Below are 20,209 nucleotides of genomic sequence, written 5' to 3'. Positions count from 1 at the left end.
GTGTGTGTGTGTGTGTGTGTGTGTGTGTGTGTGTGTGTGTGTGTGTGCGTGCGTGTGTGTGGTGTTCCCTCACTCCTAGAGGACAAAGAAACCAAGTGTGGGGACCAATTTGGGGGTGAAACGGAGCTCACTTGCAATTCTAACTTTACCTACTGGCTGTATGGCACCAAGATATTGTTTTAACTTTCTGGAAGCCTGTTTCTTTGCCTTTCAATTGGGAATAGTAATGGCGCTTGTCTGGGCTTCCTAAATTTAGATCTCTAACAGGACTGAAGAAAATTCAGACTGGCTGACTGGGGATTGTCAACTGGAGAAGCCATGGTCCCTCCAGTACAGCCCTGCCTTAGCTTCCAGAGTGAGCGATACCTAAGAACATTTAATTAAGGACATTTTTGACCTCTGGATTCTTGTTTTCAAACACATCATATTTTTAGGACTATTAGAATGGCTACGTTTCTATGGATTTCATATAATTTCTGAAATATGAATAACACATCTATATATATATGCACATTTCAGAAAATTGACATTACTTACTGTTTCCCATATTATTTATTTTTATAAGGTTTTTAAAATTACATCGATTGATTGATTATAAATGTTTTTGTGTGTAGTTTGTGTGTGTGGAAACAATTTGAGAGAGCTGATTCTCTCCTTTCACAATGTGGGTCCTGGGAATTGAACTACGGTCTTCAGGGTTGGCAGCAAATACTTCTTACACTTCCAGCCATCTTGCTCCACCTCATTATATTTTTACAGATAGTATTTTCTGTGTATGGACTTTTTGCTTGCATGCATGTCTGTACACATTTGTGTAGACCCAGAAGAGGGCGTTAGACATCCTGGAAGTGGAGTTACAGGTGGTTGTGAGGTACCATGTCGATGCTGGCAATCAAACCTAGGACCTCTGGAAGAGCAGGAAGTGCTCTTAACCTTTCTGCCACCTCTCCAGCCTCAGCACCCCACACCTGCACCATGTTAACCTCTCTGCCATCTCTCCAGCCTCAGCGCCCCACTCCCGTGCCTTGTTACTTTTGAAGATTTCTTCTTTATTGACAATGTCATACATGTCTATAATGTATTTTAATTATATTTATACAGACCTGCCTCTCTTTGATAGGCTCTTTAAATGAAGTTAAAACTTAGATAAGAAACACCTTGGTGATATTACAATATGCAGCTGCAGCTTTTGTTCATCTGCTGGTGTGTGTGTGTGTGTGTGTGTGTGTGTGTGTGTATGTGTGTGCACGCTCGCACGCATGTGCACACATGTGTGTAAGGCATAGTGTTGTGGAGACCATGCGAGGCAGAGACAGCATCTGGGCAGCTGTGAATCCTATGTGGTTGTCGTCTCTGGAGGTGCTTTTTGTTCCATCGAAGCTGGAGATGGATAAGATTCAAACAGCAGTGCCGTAACTCCAGAGATCCTGGGGAAATGCAGAATTCACTACTGTCTGGGAGTCGTTAGATGGCCTTCGGCCTTCGCTTCGGCCAGCCTTCTACGGAGCTAGGAGTTAAACTTCTCTTTGGGAGCTGGCCTGTGTAAACAGGTGAGGTGAGCACCTGACCAGGGAGGGTCCCTGGCTTGAGAGCAGCAGATAATGAATTAATCAAACATTAAACATATATGCAGATAATCAAAAACGAGCTCCATTAAGTCACGGATGTGAAGTTGCCAAATCACGGGATATGGTATGGAAGACTTTTTTTTTTTCTCAGCTGGATTAAAAACAAACACTGGATGGTCCAGTCCCTTTATCAAGGTCTTTCACTCCTGAAATGTGAGCTTGGTTATATAATGTCTGAATTTTAGTCTGTAAATGGGATGCTGGCCTAAAGAGAGTTCTGTAAGGTAGTCCCAACAGGACTGTGCTGCCTGACTGTATAAACTCACTCAGCACTGGGCTCTCCTATTTACAGTTACACATTGCTGATAAACAACCAAGGACTATTTTGGTCTGGCCAGTGTAGTGTGTCTCAGGCTGGCAAGGCCACCCCGGTATATTGTGGCAGAGGTGTCAGATGTGAAGCCCGTTTCTAGTTCTGAAAAATAACACGTCGTCTTTCTGAAACTGAGTTTCTCATACAAAGTTACTCTGAGTGGACACTGCCAGTGTTGTGTGTTAAGTTCTTAAAGTCTAGGTTTTGTGACGTGTCGCGGAGACCTAATGAAGGCGGTAATGGATCCGCGGGTGGCAGCTTTGTCCTGAGCAGCTGCTCGACTGAAATATTTAATGTCTCCCTCACTACTAGGGTGACACTTTCCTGCGGCCTGAGCACGCAGGTTACCAGCGAGGCATTCCCTTGGCTATTAATGATTCAACAAGCAAAGGGCCATTTGAGCCCAGTGTGGGCAGTCGGTAGCTTAGCTATTCTGAAGTGTCAACCGGCAGTGGGTTTGCTTCTCCTGGTGTCAACTCCTCCTATGTACGAACAGCAAAAGCTAATATTAACAGTGCCTGCTCGCTATCTCGTGAGCTTCACGTGTATCAATCATCCCGTCCCGTGTCACCCTTTCAACAGTGAGAGGCGGGTGTGTGCACTGGGTGGAATGGTGAACACACACGTCATTCTAGTGCTCAGGAAGCAGAGGCGGGAGCATTCAGGATTACAGGCCAGCCTGGGCAAATTAGTGAGCCTGTCAAAAAGGAGAAAGAAAGGGAGGGAGGGAGGGAGGGGGAAAGGGAGACAAAAAGGGAGAAGGGGGAGACATTGGAGGCTAGCAATGCTAGTTCTCCTGAGACCACACAGCTTTTTGGGGCCCTCATTTCTTTGCTCAGGAGCTCCCATGCCGACTCTGAGGAATGAAAGAGCTTGGACTTGGTTCCAGATTCAGACTCCTGACGTGGACCAGACTGGCTGTGTGACCTTGAGAGATCCACACGGCGTCTTCTCAGTCTCACCTGCTCCCATGGTCATTCACACCTCACGTTTGGGGGTGGAGCTTAATGTGATTAAAAAAGAAAAAAAAAGGTGGGAACAGTATGTGAGGGGAAGTGGGTTGTCAAAAGAAAATGAACCACGTACAAAATCGAGGCCACGCAGAAAGTTCCAGCTGGTTCAAAGAGCGAATGTGCTTCCTGGGAACTGCCTGGCGCGAGTCTCCCCGGCTCACAAATACTGCTGCTTCCTGTGGGGCTGACGCTCTCTGAAATGTTCAGCTGTGGCTTACAGAGAGAGGGGGGGGGGAGAACCTTTTTTTATTTCTTTATGAAGAGCTCTATTATTTTAATACCCAACTTCTCTAGGGAAGTCTGTGGCTACATAAAGCATATGACTCTTTCTAAGCTTGTGAATCCTCATGTGCCATGTATGGTGACCTAATGTACTCTGGGGATGGTGTGTTTCAGTGAGTTAATACAGGAAGACTTCAGACATGAAGAAAATTAAAAATAGCAATGGCTGCTTCCCCTTATCCATGGCCGTGGCCGCTGCTGTCCATTTATATTGTGCCTCTACCCACTTCCTCCCTGCCCCCAAAGCAAATGGAGTCAGAGCTTCTTTCTGTTTAACTTGGTTTCGAAATTCGGTGTGTTTCACCTCTTCATACCTTGATGCAACTATGAAAGGTCGCTTGCTAAGCAGACTTTGAGGAAAGCCAAAAAAAAAAATCCAACTTCAGCAATGAGGTCACTAGCTGCAACTTTCTCCCTGATGGCGCAAGAGTGCCTTTGCTTTGTCTGGCTTCACGAGGGTCTTCTGAGTGCTTTACTGGTTTGGAGCCTGGAGGTTGATTTGTATAGGGCATCCTAGATGAAAGCTCACACCCTGGGCTCATAGCATGACCACAGGGTTTGGACCGAGAGCTCAAGACCTGGTTGTTTGGTTTTCTCTGTATATCAAGAGCTCTAAGAACAGGATACAGCACTGAATTCTGAACTCAAAAGGTCTTTATTGATGTCTTCCGCTCAGGGAAGTAATCAAACATCAATCAAACCATTGCTTTTCTGTGACATCAACTAGGTCAAGGGTTTTGGTAGGAGGGAAGTGTCATATAAAGGCTACTATTTCTATTTGACCCTGTTTTTAGTTGAAACTCCCAAATATACTAAGCTTCCTATAGTTCACAATAAACTGAGGTCTACTGGAAGAGAAAACTTTATGAACATTCTGGTATCATGAGCACTTCTTCTTTGATTACGCCCCTCACTTGATTTCTCACACAGTAGGTCCTTGAGTTCTATGTATTTTCTTAATGTTCCATGGGGTCAAGATTAAGTGTCCTAAGGACCCTGCAGAGTAAGCACCATGTCTCATAAATGGGCAGCTGGAGGCTCACTAAGGACATTTTGCCCTACGTTCTGCAGGGGATTAAGTAGAACAGCAGAGATTTTTAGCTCCTGCCTGTCTCTTCTCCTGTCCCCAAATAAAGAATCCTTGTGTCTAGATTCTCCCCCACTTGGGAAGAATCGTAGGACAGGCATGGCTGTTAGTCTCAGGTTGTGACAGCCACAGTATGAGGAAGCAAAGAATTGACCAGGCAGAGGGCTGTTGGCGTGTAAACAGCAAGCCATTACATGGGAATCTAAGGATCTGAAAACTGAATTGGAGAGCCTTGTTGCCCCTTGAGAGTTCCGACGGAAGGTCAGGGACAGCAGATATTGTAGCCTGCAGTAGGCAGGCCTGAGCAGATATTGTCTCTCCAAGTTTTTATGCAGATGTGGAACTATTAGTTTCCATAATGGAGGGCTACCTGTAGCTTTGAGACAATACCCAAATCTCACAGACTCCCACTTGACCAATGGTAGCCATTTCCTGAGAATCTTTTTATTCTGACTTCAGAATTTGAGCTGGATAGCAAAATTAAAACCATCCTGAATGATTCTTATGCTAGTCTAAGCTTGCTGGTAGCTTTCAGAACATGTAAGTCTCCACAGGATACAGAGACACGTGAACATGCGCATAGTGAGCTGCATAGATCCCCACATCTGGTTCTCTTGGGTAGGGTATAGTCTATAAAGCTAAGTTAGGAAGCCATTATGCACAGCTCTCCGAGGAGCATCATAAAGAGTAGGGATGGGCTCTGTGCCTGTGGTAAGGTGTCAGCCAGGAGGGTCGCACTACACAGACCCTAGAGCTCTATTATTTTAATACCCAACTTCTCTAGGGAAGTCTGTGGCTACATAAAGCATATGACTCTTTCAAAGCTTGTGAATCCTCATGTGCCATGTATGGTGACCTAATGTAGTGGAGAAGGACAATGTGGTGGCTTTCTTTGTAGCCTAAACACCAGCTTCGGGTCTTGGGTAGATCAGTTGTTCACTGGTGAATATACCCAGAAGGCAAGAGTAACAACTGCAGTATTTGAAGGCATGCCATTGTAAGCTTAGGTTACGATCTAAAGTGCTTTTAAAACATGCTTTGAAAATATTGTAATTAGCTTTATATGAAGTAAAGTCCAAACCCACGAGACATTGGAAGGCTTTTTCAGCTGTTTCCTTGAGTTACATAGTATGCAATCACCTCAAATTTATTCCTGACTCCTGCGTCCTGCTACATGGAATACTTAAACCCTTTCAATTATTTTTGAAATTCTCTATTTATCCTTTTTTTATTTTATTTTTTTGAGTCTCCTATAGCCAGTCATGTAGAATCACTTTAAACTTTCTGTATACAGCCAAGGCTGGCCTTGAGTTCTTGATCCTCCTGTGTTCATTTCCAGAGTGCTGGAGTTATAGGTGTGAGCCACGTGACCAGCTCTTTTTTTTCTCTTCTCATACTAATCCCATTTTCTTTTTTGCTTTCAAAAAAAGGACTCTGTGTAATCAAAAGGATTAATATATTGAAATATCGAGTTCAGACCAATTGGAGTTGCTCCTTGTTAAACATATATTCCTGGTACTGATATTCAAAGCCTATTTTTTAAAAAAGATTTATTTATTCTGAGTGTATGAATGTTTTGCTCACATGCATGTCTGTGTACTACATGCACACCGGGTTTTCTCAGAGGTCAGAAGAGGACCTCAGATTCTCTGGAATTGGAATTATGGGGAGTTGTGGGCTGCCACATGGGTGCTGGGAATTGTGTCCTTTGCAAGAACAAATGCTCTTAATCCTTGGGTCCATCTGTGCAGCTCCGTGGCATTGAACTTTCTAGTGGACAAATAGGGATTTACACATTGGCGTGGAGGTAATTGGCAGATGGTCCTTGTATTGATGGGAGAGCACAGACCTCTAGACAATCCTGCCAGAGCCTGCTTCCTCCCACACCTACTGACCATGATAATGAACCATGTTTCCTACATAGAGGAAAGGCCAAGTTTCCTGACTCCATTTAGAATTCTACTGTATGCCTTCCCCAGAATCAGATTCATGGGAAGAGGGGCAATATTTTAAATTAGTTTCACATTATACAATATTGTAAAAACTTATGTGATACCATTAGTCATAGTCAGATCAATGTTCTGAATCATTTTTGGATAGCAAGAGGGTTAAAGAAATGAATTTTCGGCAGGGCAGTGGCAGCCTTTAATTCCAGCCTGGTCTACAAAGCAAGTTCTGGAACAATCATGGCTGCATAGAGAAACCCTGTCTCGAACCCTGTCCCCACCCTCATGACTCTTCTGTGTTATTTTATTTACACTCAAAGTTATATTTATTTTTAACCCAGCTAAATGCTGGGTCTGTCTGTGGAGACAAGGGAGAATGAAAGAATAAAAAACAAAATTCAAACACATTATAAATGATTTAGAGTTTACTTCAGAGTTTAAAAAACTATATATTCTCTCTATGCCTTTGGGTGGAGGTTGGGCACTGATACATCAAAGCCAAGTCCTCATCACCCCATATTATTGCCTCCCCAAAGAAGCACACAGAAATGTAAAAGGGAAGTTGATATTAATGGACAGGAAGAACTACCACAGTAGAAGAAAGTTCTAGAATAAACTTGCCTTTCTTTTCGTTAACACGTATTTTTTTAAGAGGTGGGATAGAGAACTGATTCAATCGGCATGTCTCTGAGATCTCCAAATATTTGGAAGCCATTATATCAAATATTTGGAAGACATTATAACAAATATTGGCTAGTTTTACGGGTACATATTTTCTCTGAAAATGCAAATCAGAATGTGTGCCTGTGCAAGCCCCGAATTTGTCATCTGGATTTGACTAACCAGTCATTATTTGCACTAAATATTAATTTTTTTCTGTTATTTCCTACACATAACACTTCTAAGGGGCAAAAACGCGTTTCAGAATCAGTTAATTAAAAGAGAGGGAAGAAAGCATCATCGTCTAGATCTCATTGTAGCGTTAGACGAGCTGGCAGCGTTTTCTTCTGTGTCCACAGCCGTGATCCACGGATGCAGAGCGACAAACCTGTAGCCGTAACATCCTCAGCTGGGAGGAATTTAGGACTTTTTAAAACTTCTCAAAATCGGAGGTGACACGCCGGAGCTGTGTGTGTGTTTTCAAGGGCCTCTGAGAAGTAGGTAACTGAGTGGCTTCAACAACGACAATGTGATGTCTCGGCTCTCAAGGCTGGGCCTTTGGTACCCCCCTGCCGTTTCCATGGGCTTGCGTTAATATCATCTCGGTCTTCACAAGTGTGCTTTGTGTCTGTCCGTCCAGCTCTGCCATACTGGACCACTTCCCACAGTGATAACCTCCTCTCACCTCGTTGCATCTGCTAGAGCCCTAGTTCTTTCTCTTATTTCGTTTAGTTTGTGTGGCAGTGTGGTGTGTCCTCAGGCTATAGACTCTGGTGTAGATTAAAAGAGAAGTTCGCTTTAGCAATTTGCTCCTTTGAAGTACCTTACGCGTGGTTGAAGCTACGCTGTAACTGAACATAGCGGAGGGAATTCTCCAGGGAGGCGTGGACGTGCCTATAAAACACCTGACACCCCCTTTATAACCTTCCCCTTCCTCGGTTCTGAAGAGGTCAGCCCTTGAGGAGAGACAGGGAGAAGTGTCAGGTCACTGGGAGGCATTTCTGCCTCTAACACAGATACAACTTTGTGTCTCTGGGTCATTTGTCTTCCAAGCTGTAAACTGGATTAATTATGCTTTATTTAGCTTACTCCAAAGTGGCATCATTAGGTACAATTAAGGCAGCAGATGCCTCGGTTAAATGCATAGGCTCTGACAGGGAACTGCACACCATAATCAACTCTATGTCCTTGAGCAAAACCTGCTCCTCTTGCAATGTTAGTTTCTCATCTGTAAAATGGGGACACGAATTTTGTTCCTTTCTAAACGGAAAAAGATAATTAATGCCAAGCACAGTGTGGAGTGATACATAGACTGTGTAGTCTGCCCTGTGAAAATGTTCAACACCTTCATCTCCGGAGACTATCGAGATCGTGGGAAGTCCTCTCCCAGAAGCATTACCAAATCTCTCCCGTCTATCAGGTGCCCAAGACACATTTAGAAACATCCCTGTCAATTGCTCCAAACCCCCAAGCCTGGTTAGAATGGGTAGGAGACTCTAACTCCTGCCAATCAAAGTCTTTTGAAGAGACAAAGGGGCAGCTCTATGTTCACAGTGGGATCAGGCCCGGAAGTTAAGGTGTGAATTCTGCTGTCGTCAATGCGATCGTCCCCTAAGCCGAGTCAGGTGCAGCAGATGAGATGGCGATGCCCGTCAGGAGTGGCCCTCATCCCTTAGACTGCCGGCATCTGGAATTTATGAAGGTGCTAACTTTAGGATGAGGAGGGAAATGAGGTTCACAGACAGGGCCCCATGGGTGGCTCTCACGGGGGTGGGGTGGGGAAGGGGAGGCTCAATTACACACATGATTGTGCTTACCGTGTTGATGACCTGTGGTCATTTAAATTCTGAGCTCTGTGGATCTGTATTTTCAGCTTTAAGCCACGGCGTAGATGTGAGTTACTAAAGAAAGCTGGGTGGGATCCCTGAGGAAAAATGGTAATTGTATTGTGTGAGAGAAGAAGGCCGGCAGTGAACAACCTCAGGTGCCGTCCCTCAGGCACCATCTACTATGTAAAAATAATTTTATTACAGCTATTTATTTGTGTGTGTGTGTGTATGTGTGTGTGTGTGTGTGTGTGTGTGTGTGTGTGTAGAGGGTATGCAAGGACCATGATGTGTGCTTGAAGGTTAGAGGGCAATTTGTAGGTATCTTTCTCTCCATCTGCCATGCAGGTCCTGGGAATGGAACTCAGACTATCAGGACTGGGCTAGCACCTTCATCCACTGAGCCGTCCGCCATTCCCTCATCCCAGTTTTTGTGACAGGGATTCTTATTTTCCTGTCGTTATTTACCAAGACTGACTAATGAGCTGCCCCCCACCCCTACCCCACCTTCAGCTCTGGGGATCTTTGGCCTCTGTCTCACCAGTGCTGTCAGCCGCACGGCCAGTTAGGCACTCAAGGTCAATTGTCCTTAGTGACTGCTGGGCAGTCATTGGAGGTCAATGGTTTAGGATTGTTGTCCTTGTTCCGTGGACCAGCAAGGTCTCTGGGAGGAAGAGCTGGTGCAGATCGGATTGCCTGTAGCTTGTGACCCTTGGAGGAAGATCCAATACAGAGCACAAAGTCTCTTTTCTCCCTCCCTGACTTGCAAACCAGCCATGCTCTGAGCACAGAGGCCACCTCTGGATGCTGTTGCTGACCACTTAGACTGCTGTTTCTGCTTCAGTCGTTGTTTGAAAAGAGGCTGATGCTGAGAGTTTAGGGGAGCATGTAATCCTAATGCCCTGGAGTTTGGGGGAACATATTATCCTGGTGCCCTGAGAGAACATTCCTCTGCCTATAAAAACATTGTCTTAGGGTTCTGTTGCTCTGAAGAGACACCATGACCAGGGCAACTCTTATAAGGCAAACATATCTAACTTCCTCCATGGATTAATCGAAAAGATACAGTCCTACAGCACAACTTTGGGCTCCCCCCAACCTGACTTAATACTACAATGTATTTCCTGTATTTTGACTGCTGTAATTTTAAAGACTATATTGAAATAATCAGTGTCTAAACACCTATCTTTTCCCAAGGAACTGTTGATAATTAGTGTTCTCAGAGGGAGAGGGTCAGCAGTATAGCCGCTGGTCAGTTTGCAATGCCCCTATAAATAATCTATCACTTCTGCCCTTGTAAGCGCCCCCCAGTTAAACTGATTCACACACATAAAAAGAGGTGACTACTGAAGAGGGACTGACTGGGAAGAGGAAGGGGACAAGAGAGGGGAATGGGAGGTCAATATGACCAAAATATATACATGCATGAAAAATGTCATAATTGTTATGTGTAATTAACATATGCCCAGATCTGGAGAGATGCATCAGGAATTGGGTGTGTACTGCTGTTGCAGAAGGCCTGAGATTTGTTCCCAGCACCCATGTTGGGCTACTCACAAATGCCTGTAACTCCAGCTCCAGGGATTCAGTGCCTTCTCCATGGGCATCTGGACTCATACCAACATGGCTTTCAAGTGGCTTCCGCTCCTGCTTTTCCACAAACAATACATATTTTGCACAAGTTGAGTTTTTTTTGTTGAATTTGTTGGAAGTTCTGAACAACCTTCTTGGCTCAAATATATCTTTGTATTGCTTTACATAAGGGAAGTGCAGATTTCAATGTGAATGCCCGGGCGGGGGGGGGGAGTTGTCATCTTTATCTGAGCCAACATTAGACACCACTGTTAAATATGCCGCATAAAGCGGTATCTTTGGTGAGCAACAGCTTGCCTTCCTGTCCTTGCTAGTGAGAATAATCTTGTCCTTGTCTGTTTGTTATTTCTGTTTACATACCACGTCTGCCCTTTTATTGAAACAAGCTGTTCCTGTTGAACCTGGATGGGGAGCCTAAACGCTCTCTGTGCAGATGGAAAGCGGTACAGCGTCTGCTCTGGAAATCCACGCCAATGATTACATCTTCCTATTGTACTCGTAGCTCAGGGACTTCCAACCTCACAGGTTAGCAAACTCGGTCCGTCCGCAGCTTCGTTTTCCCCTGGAGGTCTTTTCCTCCCTGTAACTACAATTACAACCTCCCTTGGACTTTCTAGTATTGAAACAGGAATATAATTTTAGAACCTAATTTCAGTGGCAATAGTAATGCATTAAAAAAAGAAAAAAAAGAAAATGAAACCGTGTGCCTAGCCAGCAGGACAAAGGGAAAATGCAAAAAGCAGCAACGCTCTTCTTGAGTTAACTTTTATCATTTATCATAAAAGCATGTCCTGGATTGAGGCTGAGTCTCCAAAGTAAACATCTGGGAGAATTTTAACACCATTGCCTTCTGGGAAGCAGGTCTAGTCTTTTGTATACTTTCTCCTCCTTACTCTTCCAGACAAAGGAATGGAAGCCCCACCCTGTCTTGATTTTAAGCACATTGTTTCTGGCTGCTCCCAGCTTAGTTTGGGCCTGGTTCTCTCTTGCTACAGAGTCAGCGTACCACGCGGAATGCTTCAGCTGATCTCCGCTTCTTATTGACTGTTAACAGATGAGGAATGGGGACCAGGAGCTGTTCAATGTCCTGCGGCTTGAACACTCGCCCTGCCCGCCTGCGTCTCCCACCCTCAACCCTAGCAGTGGGTGAGGGACAGTCACATGCCTCCTCTGGCAGACACCACCAGTGCGGCAGGCAGTCCCTGAAGGGAGGCATCATGGAGGCCACAGGGGTTGTTGAAGGTGATTCCAGCCAACCTCTAAACCTCCTCTGGCTCTCGCCCAAGGCAGGTACTTTTTCCTGCCTCTGCCTCTCTCTTCTGGTTGTTCCTCGTTCCTGAAAATCCCCATGCCCACCTCCTTCTCACCAGAGTTCCTAGAACTTCTGCAACTACCATATTGTCTGGCTCAAAAATACTGAGGAAGTAGCCATCAGCTTACAGTGTGTAAATGGGAAAGCCTTTTAATTCTTATGGCTCGCTGACAGGACGCGCCGGCCTGCAGGTTTGACAGTTTGAGGCATTTTTGTGTGTCCTTCATTTCCTTTGCCTAGGCCTCTCTTGGGCCTCATGATGCTCTAGGTAGGTCTATAGTTTGGCTCTTGAGTTTCTTTTGAAAGCTGGTAGGTGGAAGGCTCAGTCCCCAGCCTGTGGCTGCATTGGGAATTGTTTGAACCTTCAGGAGGTGGAACCCTGCAGAAGGAAGTTAGGCCCTTGAGAACATCTCGCGAAAGGCATATTGTGACCGCACTCTCTTCCGGTCTGTCTCTTTCACTTCCTGGCTGCCACAACGTAAAGGAACCTCCTTTCCCACAGTGTTCTGTCTCACGTGCCCCCCCCCCCCAGGTAAAAGCTAATCACAGTGGACTGCAGCAAACCTTTCTTCTTTCTCAGTTGATCATCCCAGGCATTTTGTCACAGTGACAGAAAGCTGATTAACATTTAGCCTTGGCGTTCTTGAGTGGCAGAGAAGCTCAGTACTCCCTGAACAGAGCTTGAATTGCAATGACTCCACTGTATTCCACAGTTTCACAGCTCACATCTGTGGGGAGAGGACTGGTGTCCAAATGACCTTACCACCAGGAGCTCAGGAATCTTTGGCAAGTTACTGGGCACTGCACTTATCTCCTTGGTAGAATAACAGGGCTAATGCCTAGCAACGCGCCTCGGGATATTTCCACCCCAGCTATAGGAGGCAATGTGTGTGGGATGACACTCGGCACACCATCAAACTGCCCAAGAAGGAATCAGCAGTATAAGGGTATGAAGAGGAACCAATGACAGAGCTGGACAAAAACCCCTCCCACTTCACCCAGGGGGTGAAGACAACCTGCCTTCTGAAAGGACCGAGTGTAGGGTTTCCACACCCATTTTTTTCCATGGCTGTGACTCAGGGTGAGAGTAGGAAATTGAATCAGATCAGGGGTGGGCTTCTGAGCTATGAGGTGGAGCTCCAGCACAGAGAAGCCTTTTATCAGTAGCGAGGATTGTGGCTGAATTGTCTCCGTAGTGGTGATGTCATGGTGTCTTTGTTTCACGTTAGCAGGCTGGCTTCTAGGTTTGTAGGCTTTGATTTGGAGAGAAAATAAATGCAATCCTGTGTGTGCTAGGAACTGCAGTCAGATTGTTTTCTGAATAGCGCAAAGTTGGATTTTAATCTCTGTCTTGGATCTGTTTTATTACCATTGCCTCATGTGATTCCTTGTCTAATTATAACTGCCAACAGGCTTGTCAGATTCTACTTTCAGGAATGTTAGTCGTATTCCAGAGTATATTGCGTGTCAGGGCTCCCCAGGATAGAAAGAGACTTCTACTTCCCTTTTGATGAAGGCTTGGGATGATGTTTAATTAATTAATTACTTATCTTTGGTTTTTCAAGACAGGGTTTCTCTGCATACCACTGACTATCCTGGAACTCTCTCTGTAGACCAGGCTAGCCTCAAACTCAGAGATCTACCTGCCTCTGTCTTTTGGGTTCTGGAATTAAAGTCGTGCACCACTGATAGTTAGGTTGAAATGCCCACTTGCCACAGCCCAGAATCACATCAGAAGAGCAGCTTATTTCAATTCCCTAGATCAAACCGACCTATGGACATGTCTGTGGGGGTTGTCTTGCCTGTTAATTGACGTGGGTACCAGGAGGTGGGGTCATTGGAGACCATCTTATGCCTGCATCTTGAGATAAAACCAGTCTTCTTTAGAATAGAATACATGGCCAAGACCATGTGGCATAGTACACAAAATATAAGTGCATACTCAGACATCCTGATGACTGTTACGTTAAACATTATTATCAACAGCATTATCCATGGTAACCAAACGACACCAACCTGGGCTACACAGTGAGTTTCAGGCCAGCCAGCCAAGGCTAAAGAGTGGCTGTCTCAACCATTCCCCATGTTTTAAAAAAAGAAAAAAAGAGACCTTTTCTTTTCGAAAGCTTTATTAATCTATAAAAAAAAAAAAAAAGACTAATGAGTGTAAGCAAAAATGAATGCTCTGTGTCTCCCTGTCTGACCTTGGGTCTCCCGGGACATGAACTAACTCTATAACAAAGATGAAATTGAGTGGGGCCGTAGGTTTTGCCTGCATCTAGGTTCCCATCACTACTATGAATGCAAACAGCCCAACTTGCCTAGTGCTGGTAAAACTTGGTTTGGGTTTGTGCCTTTTCTCCCCCTCCAACCCATTTTAAATCTAGATGTCTATGACAGCATCAGAAACTCCTGTTTTTATCAAGTCAACTCCATGGGGTTTTGTTGTGATGGCACAATGCTAACCTCTCCTGCCTAGGTTCCCTTTCCTCCCCTTCAGGGCCACCCCACCTAAAGAGTAGTGACTCCATTCATTTCTTCACACCGCAGGTATTGGGTAGTCAGGTGCTCAGATGCTGGGCTGTTAGAGGGGACTGCAGAAATCCTGCTCTTTATCCCTCCTGTCTTCTGGGCTTTGTGGCCTTAGAGCCTGGGTAATTCACAGATGTAGAAAATCTGGATAACAAGTCCTGGTAACAGGTGTAGCTTCATTGGGTCACAATGTTGACGATTCATGTGATGTCAATGTTCATATCTCAAACAGGAAGCCAGAGAGGCTGGCTGGCCCAGACTTGGGTTTCCCAACCATCCTCTTCAGAGAACTAACCTTAGTCCTTTATGAGGGCCTAGGGCTCTTTCTAGACCTGGACTCTTAATGGCCCTAGACTTTCCCATACGAACCCTTGGGGAAATGAAAACCCTATCTAAACCACAACATCTGGTAGGCTCGCATGACGCACACTAAGGTGCCTTTCTTAGGAAGCTGTTCAGTGCTAAGAGACGCCTTTAGTGGGAGATTTAGTCTTTGTCTTGGAAGTCTTGATCCCTCAAGAACAAGGAAAAACAGGGCATGGAATTTAGCATTCACACACCCTGGGGATTCACAAGTGTTAGTTGTCTACATTAACTGTTTACAGCCCTTGAATGACAACGTTGACCCCTTCCCTTTTCTACGGGAAATGTGACCTTCCAAAATGTTAAATTACGTACTGAAGTTACAAGCTAGTGCATATTGGAGCTGAAGATTTTGTATACAATTTTTGTTCTTGTTGCCTATCAAGTTAAACTTTTAGGTCATAAACTGTGGACAATTTGCATGTCTATGAGGAGGTGCTCTGTAAAAGAAAAGAATGCAGCAAAATACAGACCAACAAAGGAAAGTCACGATTCTCTCTGCTTCTTCCTTTTTCTCTCTAGGTAGTTTCAGTTTGTCAGCAGAATGAACACAGAAAGAGACTCAGAAACAACATTTGATGAGGATTCTCAGCCTAACGATGAGGTGGTTCCCTACAGTGATGACGAAACTGAAGACGAACTTGAAGATCAGGGGCCTGCACTTGAGCCAGAGCAGAATCGCATCAACAGAGAGACAGAGAACAAGCGGGAGACATTCCGGAAAGGTGACTGGGTGAAGGGCCTGCTGATGGCGGATGTGTGTGGATGCTTTATGGGTCGTGGGAGATGTACCAAAGTTGGCTGGTACATTTCATGTGGTCTAGGAGGGTTTCTTCCTTCTTTGATGCCCTCCTGGGATGGGACTGAGCAAGACCCATCATCCCCAGTGTGGCAATGCATGTGACAATATCTGACAAGTTCTGTAGAGAAATTAAAAGGTTTTGTTAGTGCATATATTTAAAAAAAATAGTATTGTGTGTAGAAGAATCAACTTGCTACTGCATTCAGGAATCTAAAAGGTACACCCGCCAATCATAATCATAAATATTTTTTAAAAAGATTTGCCTTGCTAAATTGTTAGCATAAGTTACTAATAACCAGTGAATGGAGACATGTGCATATCAATTGATGTGGCTCCATTAGGAATTTATACCTGAAGCTGGGGAGGTGGCTCAGTGGGCAAAATCACTTGCTGTGCAAGCATAAAGACTTGAGTTCAAATCCACAGCACCCATGTCAAATGCAGGGTACGGCCACTCACATGCCTGTAACCCTAGTTCAGTTAGGCCAAGGAGCTGGGGGCTTGTTGGCTGCTGGTCTAACTCCAGGCTCAGTAAGAGACTTTGTCTCCAGGAACTAAGGCAGAGAGTGACAGAGTGAGACACCTGATGTCTTCCCCTGGTCTCTGCATAGCATGCACACACATACCTGCACATACGGTTGATCATACACTATACACTTACGTGTCTTGTGTTGGCTCATGGCCCACAAATAGATTAACAAGAGCAATATTCACGTGCAGTGTTTACACTGTGCTGAAATAAATGTGCTTTGGCGAATCTTCAGTCTGAGGGTATCACTCTTGGAAATGTCTCTTCTCTTTTCATTAGCGGTCAGGGGATATGATATGGATGTCCCATCTGTGGATGAGCACACTTCACTGCCTTTTGACCAGGAGTAAATTTCTGCACTATCATCCACTGCATGAAACTTCTCTATTGAACCGAAAGAGCAGCACTAAGCAAGGGGTAAAGAGATACAGATTTAGAAAACCCTTTCATCACTATGTCCATTCAGGAGAATAGAAAGTTCACCTCTGTGGTCTGTAAATGCCCTCAACCGTTGGTTCTCGGGTTGATCTGCAGCTCCAGGCACACATTTCCATCAGTGGAGTAGGGACTTAAATCCGAGCAGAGAGCGGTTGGTTTCCAGCACAACATTCATGCCACTATTATGCTCTTGGTCATATCTTGCCAAGCTGGCCATTATTGCAATTCAGAGTTCACAGCTGAGTAAGACTATTGATGGCTTTCTCCACCCAGCAGCCTTCAGTGCACCTTCTAGTATTAAGAGAGCTAGCCAGCAGGGGAGAAACTTCCTGTTCAGTCCCAACCTGATTTCTCCACACCCTGTAAGCAATGTGTGTAGGACATAAGGAATTTTTAAAATGGGTCTCTACTTGCCACGAAGGGCCAGTCTGCAGTGGCCTATGCCTCTTGCCTGAATCAGGCCAGCTTCAGACACAGCAGTATAGATGGGGAGCTTTTCATAGAATAGGGCAGACAAGAATCGTCTTAGGCTTTGCAGGCCACACAGTCCTATAGCAACTGCTCTACTCTACCAGCAAAGTGACCGTGGGCAGTGGTAGGAAGTGACTGACTTTTGTCCTTATTATACTTTGCCCCATGGCTTTATTGGTTCCTGCTGCCTGCCCCACCCTGACAAGCCAATGAGGCCTTGTCTTGTGGCCTGACTGCTCCTGACAAAATTGAATCTCTTCTCTTTGGACCCCAGGCGTGTCTACAATTTGGATTTATTTTTTTTTTCCTTTCTGACAGTCAGATTCTAGCAAGAGGAACCGTTTTTCATGGCTATTTCCCGCTCTGACTTCCAGCCTTGCAGGTGGCCTCCCCAGCTCAGCACAAGATCCTCTGCTTCCCCTGAGGTTGTGCCCCCATGTTTCCCAGGTTTTCTACAAGCCTTTGTTTTCTCCCCTGCCACCCTCTGCCTCCTACTTTCCTTTTTTTGTGGCCTGTACCCATTCAAGCTTTTGTCCCCCTCCTCAACGGTTTTCACCTAGAGAAAGCGACAAGTGCCAGGAGTATCAGCACATGTCTATAATCCCAGAACTCAAGATGCTGAGGTAGGAGGATTATAAATTCAAAGCCAGTCAGACCCAGATTAGTCTGGGCTACATACTATAAATGAAGATTTCTCTCCTGCTTGCCACTTCCCGAAGAAACACTTGGAGGCTTATATTAATTATAAAGTGTTTGGCCTGTTGGACCAGGCTTATGATTAACTAGCTCTTACAACTTAAATGAACCCATTTCTACTTTTCTATATTTTACCACGAGGCCTGTGGCTTGTTACCTCACATCTTGCTTCTTTGGCAGCTGCTGGTATCTCCCTGACTCTGCCTTCTTTCTCCCTGTCTCTGTTTGGATTTCCTGCCTGGTTCTATTCTGCCTGGCTATTCACCAAATCAGCTTCTTTATTAGCTAATGGTAATAAAACATATTCACAGCACACTGAGGGGAATACCACAGCAACAAACCTAGATCCTGTGTCCAAAAAGATTTAAAAGGTGGGGGGGGGGGGGAGATGAGCCTATAATTCCTTTTTATTTTTTTTTAACAGTTTTTCTTTCTAATTCTGGTGAGATTGGGTCAGTCTCCATTCCCTACAGTCTCAGGGGTGTATGCGTCTGTGTCTGTGTGTCTTTGTCTATCTGTCTGTCTGTGTCTGTGTATATAAAGGGATTTAAAGAAACCTCAGCCACCTCTGAGATCCAGGGAAACCATCCAGTCCTATGGGTATCTGCTCTCCAGCTTTCATGTCCTAAAATGGGTTGTTGGATCTTTGGGTCCTCCCTGTCGTTTTACACTCAAGTACTATGGGCTTTGCTGCTCAAAGTAAAAAGCATGAAACTCAGAAATCTTGACTGAAATTAAGATGAAATCTCATGGACCTGAACAGGAAGGTGGCCTCTTGTTCCAACAGGTCCCAACTGGTCCTGGTGGAATGGGGACAAAGCTGAAGTAGCCAGACAAGTTCATAGAGAGTTCTAGCTGATTGCCCGGTGTGAATAACAATCACACTTCTTCCTCATTCCTTCCCCCACTGCCTAGCCTGGTATCATAATCTCGGAATCTCTGTCGTGTGTAGCTATCTTGGGAGTTGGCAGGAGTCTTGTATCTGTCGGGCGAAGGGCAAACTTTTGCAGTTTGTGCCTCTGGCCACACACACAGATAAATGGTCCAATGAAGGAACTGGGGTTGGATGCCCACAGAAATGTTGGAAAGGCACGTCATGGGTACAAACATCTCTTCTATGTTTTTCTAACTCGGGCTGTACTTTGTGGTGGTTAGAGTTTTTTGCTGATCATTTGATGACAGATAATCTTTTTTATACACTGCTTTCCTTGTTCTATGGGTATTGATGGAGCTTGGTCTTGTAAAAATATAAATTGTTTTAACCTTCTGTGTGTGTGTGTGTGTGTGTGTGTGTGTGTGTGTGTGTATGTGTGTGAAATGTATTTGCATACTACAGCATACATGTGGAGGTCAGAGAACAACTTCTCATAGTCAGTTCTTTTATTCTTCCATGTGAATCCAGGGGTTCGAACTCGGGTGGTCAGACTTGGTGGCAGTTTGCCTTTACCCACTGAGCCATCTCTCTGGTTCCCAGTGTTTGTTGTTCATAGTCTGATTTAGGTTCCTGCGGGGGGCGGGTGTTATTGCTTCTCATTGTTCAAAACTTCTTTCAAATGACTTTGCCTGTGAATTTTAATACCTGTCTTCCCTTCATAAGCACAAAAGGACATTCAGTAGATGCCAGACATCTTTGTGGCCATTTCTCTGCTCTCCTGTACCCCTAAAGCTGGCCAGCTCCCCTTCTTCCCTTCCTCATCTCTGTTCCTCTTTTCTTTTTTTTTTCAGCTTTTTCTTAGTCACATTAGTGTAACTCTGGCCTTCCTTTTTTATTGTTGCTTTGTTTTTAAACTTCCATCTGTCTTTCTTAACCTTGCATTTCTTCGAAATAATTCAGTTCTTAAGAACACACGAGTAAACCGTGACCCACCAGGGATCCTAGTAGTACCACAGAGCAGTCTGAGTCCAGCGTTTCAGCACCTCAGCGTGCATGAACCAAGGTTATTTCTTTAATGACATCCTGGTCACACAGTCTGCTTTCTTGTCTTAAATCAAGAGAATGCCCCAGCTACCTAAGCCTGCGTGTTAAACTCATGTTAAACAAGAGTTTCAAGAGACCCATTGAAAGCTCCTTTTCTTTGAAGAGCCATTCTCGTGGGCTGCAAAAATGGAGGACAAGTACCAACATGCTTCTAGAAAGTGCCAGGAGGAAAGATAAGCAAGCTCACAGTATTCACTGAGGTTTACTCTTGCTCACCTTGAGCAAGGGCAGACAACAGCCAGTGAATGAGGAACCGTTTCTGGTGAACGGGTGAGAAACACCAGCTTCTGAGGGCCAGTGTCAGGACCCCAGGCTTCTGTTGCCTCTGAGGCTGGAAAGATGGGAACTCTCATTCCCTCTGGGGTTTCAGCTTCTCCATTAGCAAAAGGGGAAAACAATTTCACTTTGAGGAGCCAGAGATTCCTACCATTCCTCGGCTGTGGGATGATGGGTTTTAGCTGACTGGTTTAATGGTCCTGATGTCCCCAGACCAACTCCTTGAGTAACAATTCTTTCACTTCTGAAAGTGCTTCAGAGATGAAATCCTCTGGAAGGACGATGTTCCTGAGAGAATGTCTGGGTTGATGCAAATCTAGGCTTTTCTGAGCCTAGGAATAGGGCGTGCACACTGCCCCCATCTCCTTCACAGCTGACTGATCTGGAACTCCTATCTTGCCTTTCAGTTCCCAGTATACACAGCTTCTATGCCCCAGGCCACATTCTGATTTAAACTCCCCCTT

At 45.0% G+C, this 20,209-nt stretch overlaps 1 protein-coding gene across 1 annotated transcript in view; it reads left to right on the top strand.

Annotated features, from left to right (window-relative positions):
* The window catches only part of Atp8b1 (ATPase phospholipid transporting 8B1), a 114,639-nt gene that overhangs the window by 35,295 nt on the left and 59,135 nt on the right, over window positions 1-20,209 (top strand). The window contains exon 2 of the mRNA XM_005356201.3: window positions 15,078-15,280. Coding sequence (XP_005356258.1) covers window positions 15,100-15,280 — 181 coding nt within the window. The 5' untranslated portion in view covers window positions 15,078-15,099. The remainder of the gene's footprint in view (window positions 1-15,077; window positions 15,281-20,209) is intronic.

This window comes from Microtus ochrogaster, chromosome 18 (assembly GCF_000317375.1).
Source record: "Microtus ochrogaster isolate Prairie Vole_2 chromosome 18, MicOch1.0, whole genome shotgun sequence".
NCBI classification, from domain to species: domain Eukaryota; kingdom Metazoa; phylum Chordata; class Mammalia; order Rodentia; family Cricetidae; genus Microtus; species Microtus ochrogaster.
This window is presented reverse-complemented; position numbering and strand designations above follow the sequence as displayed.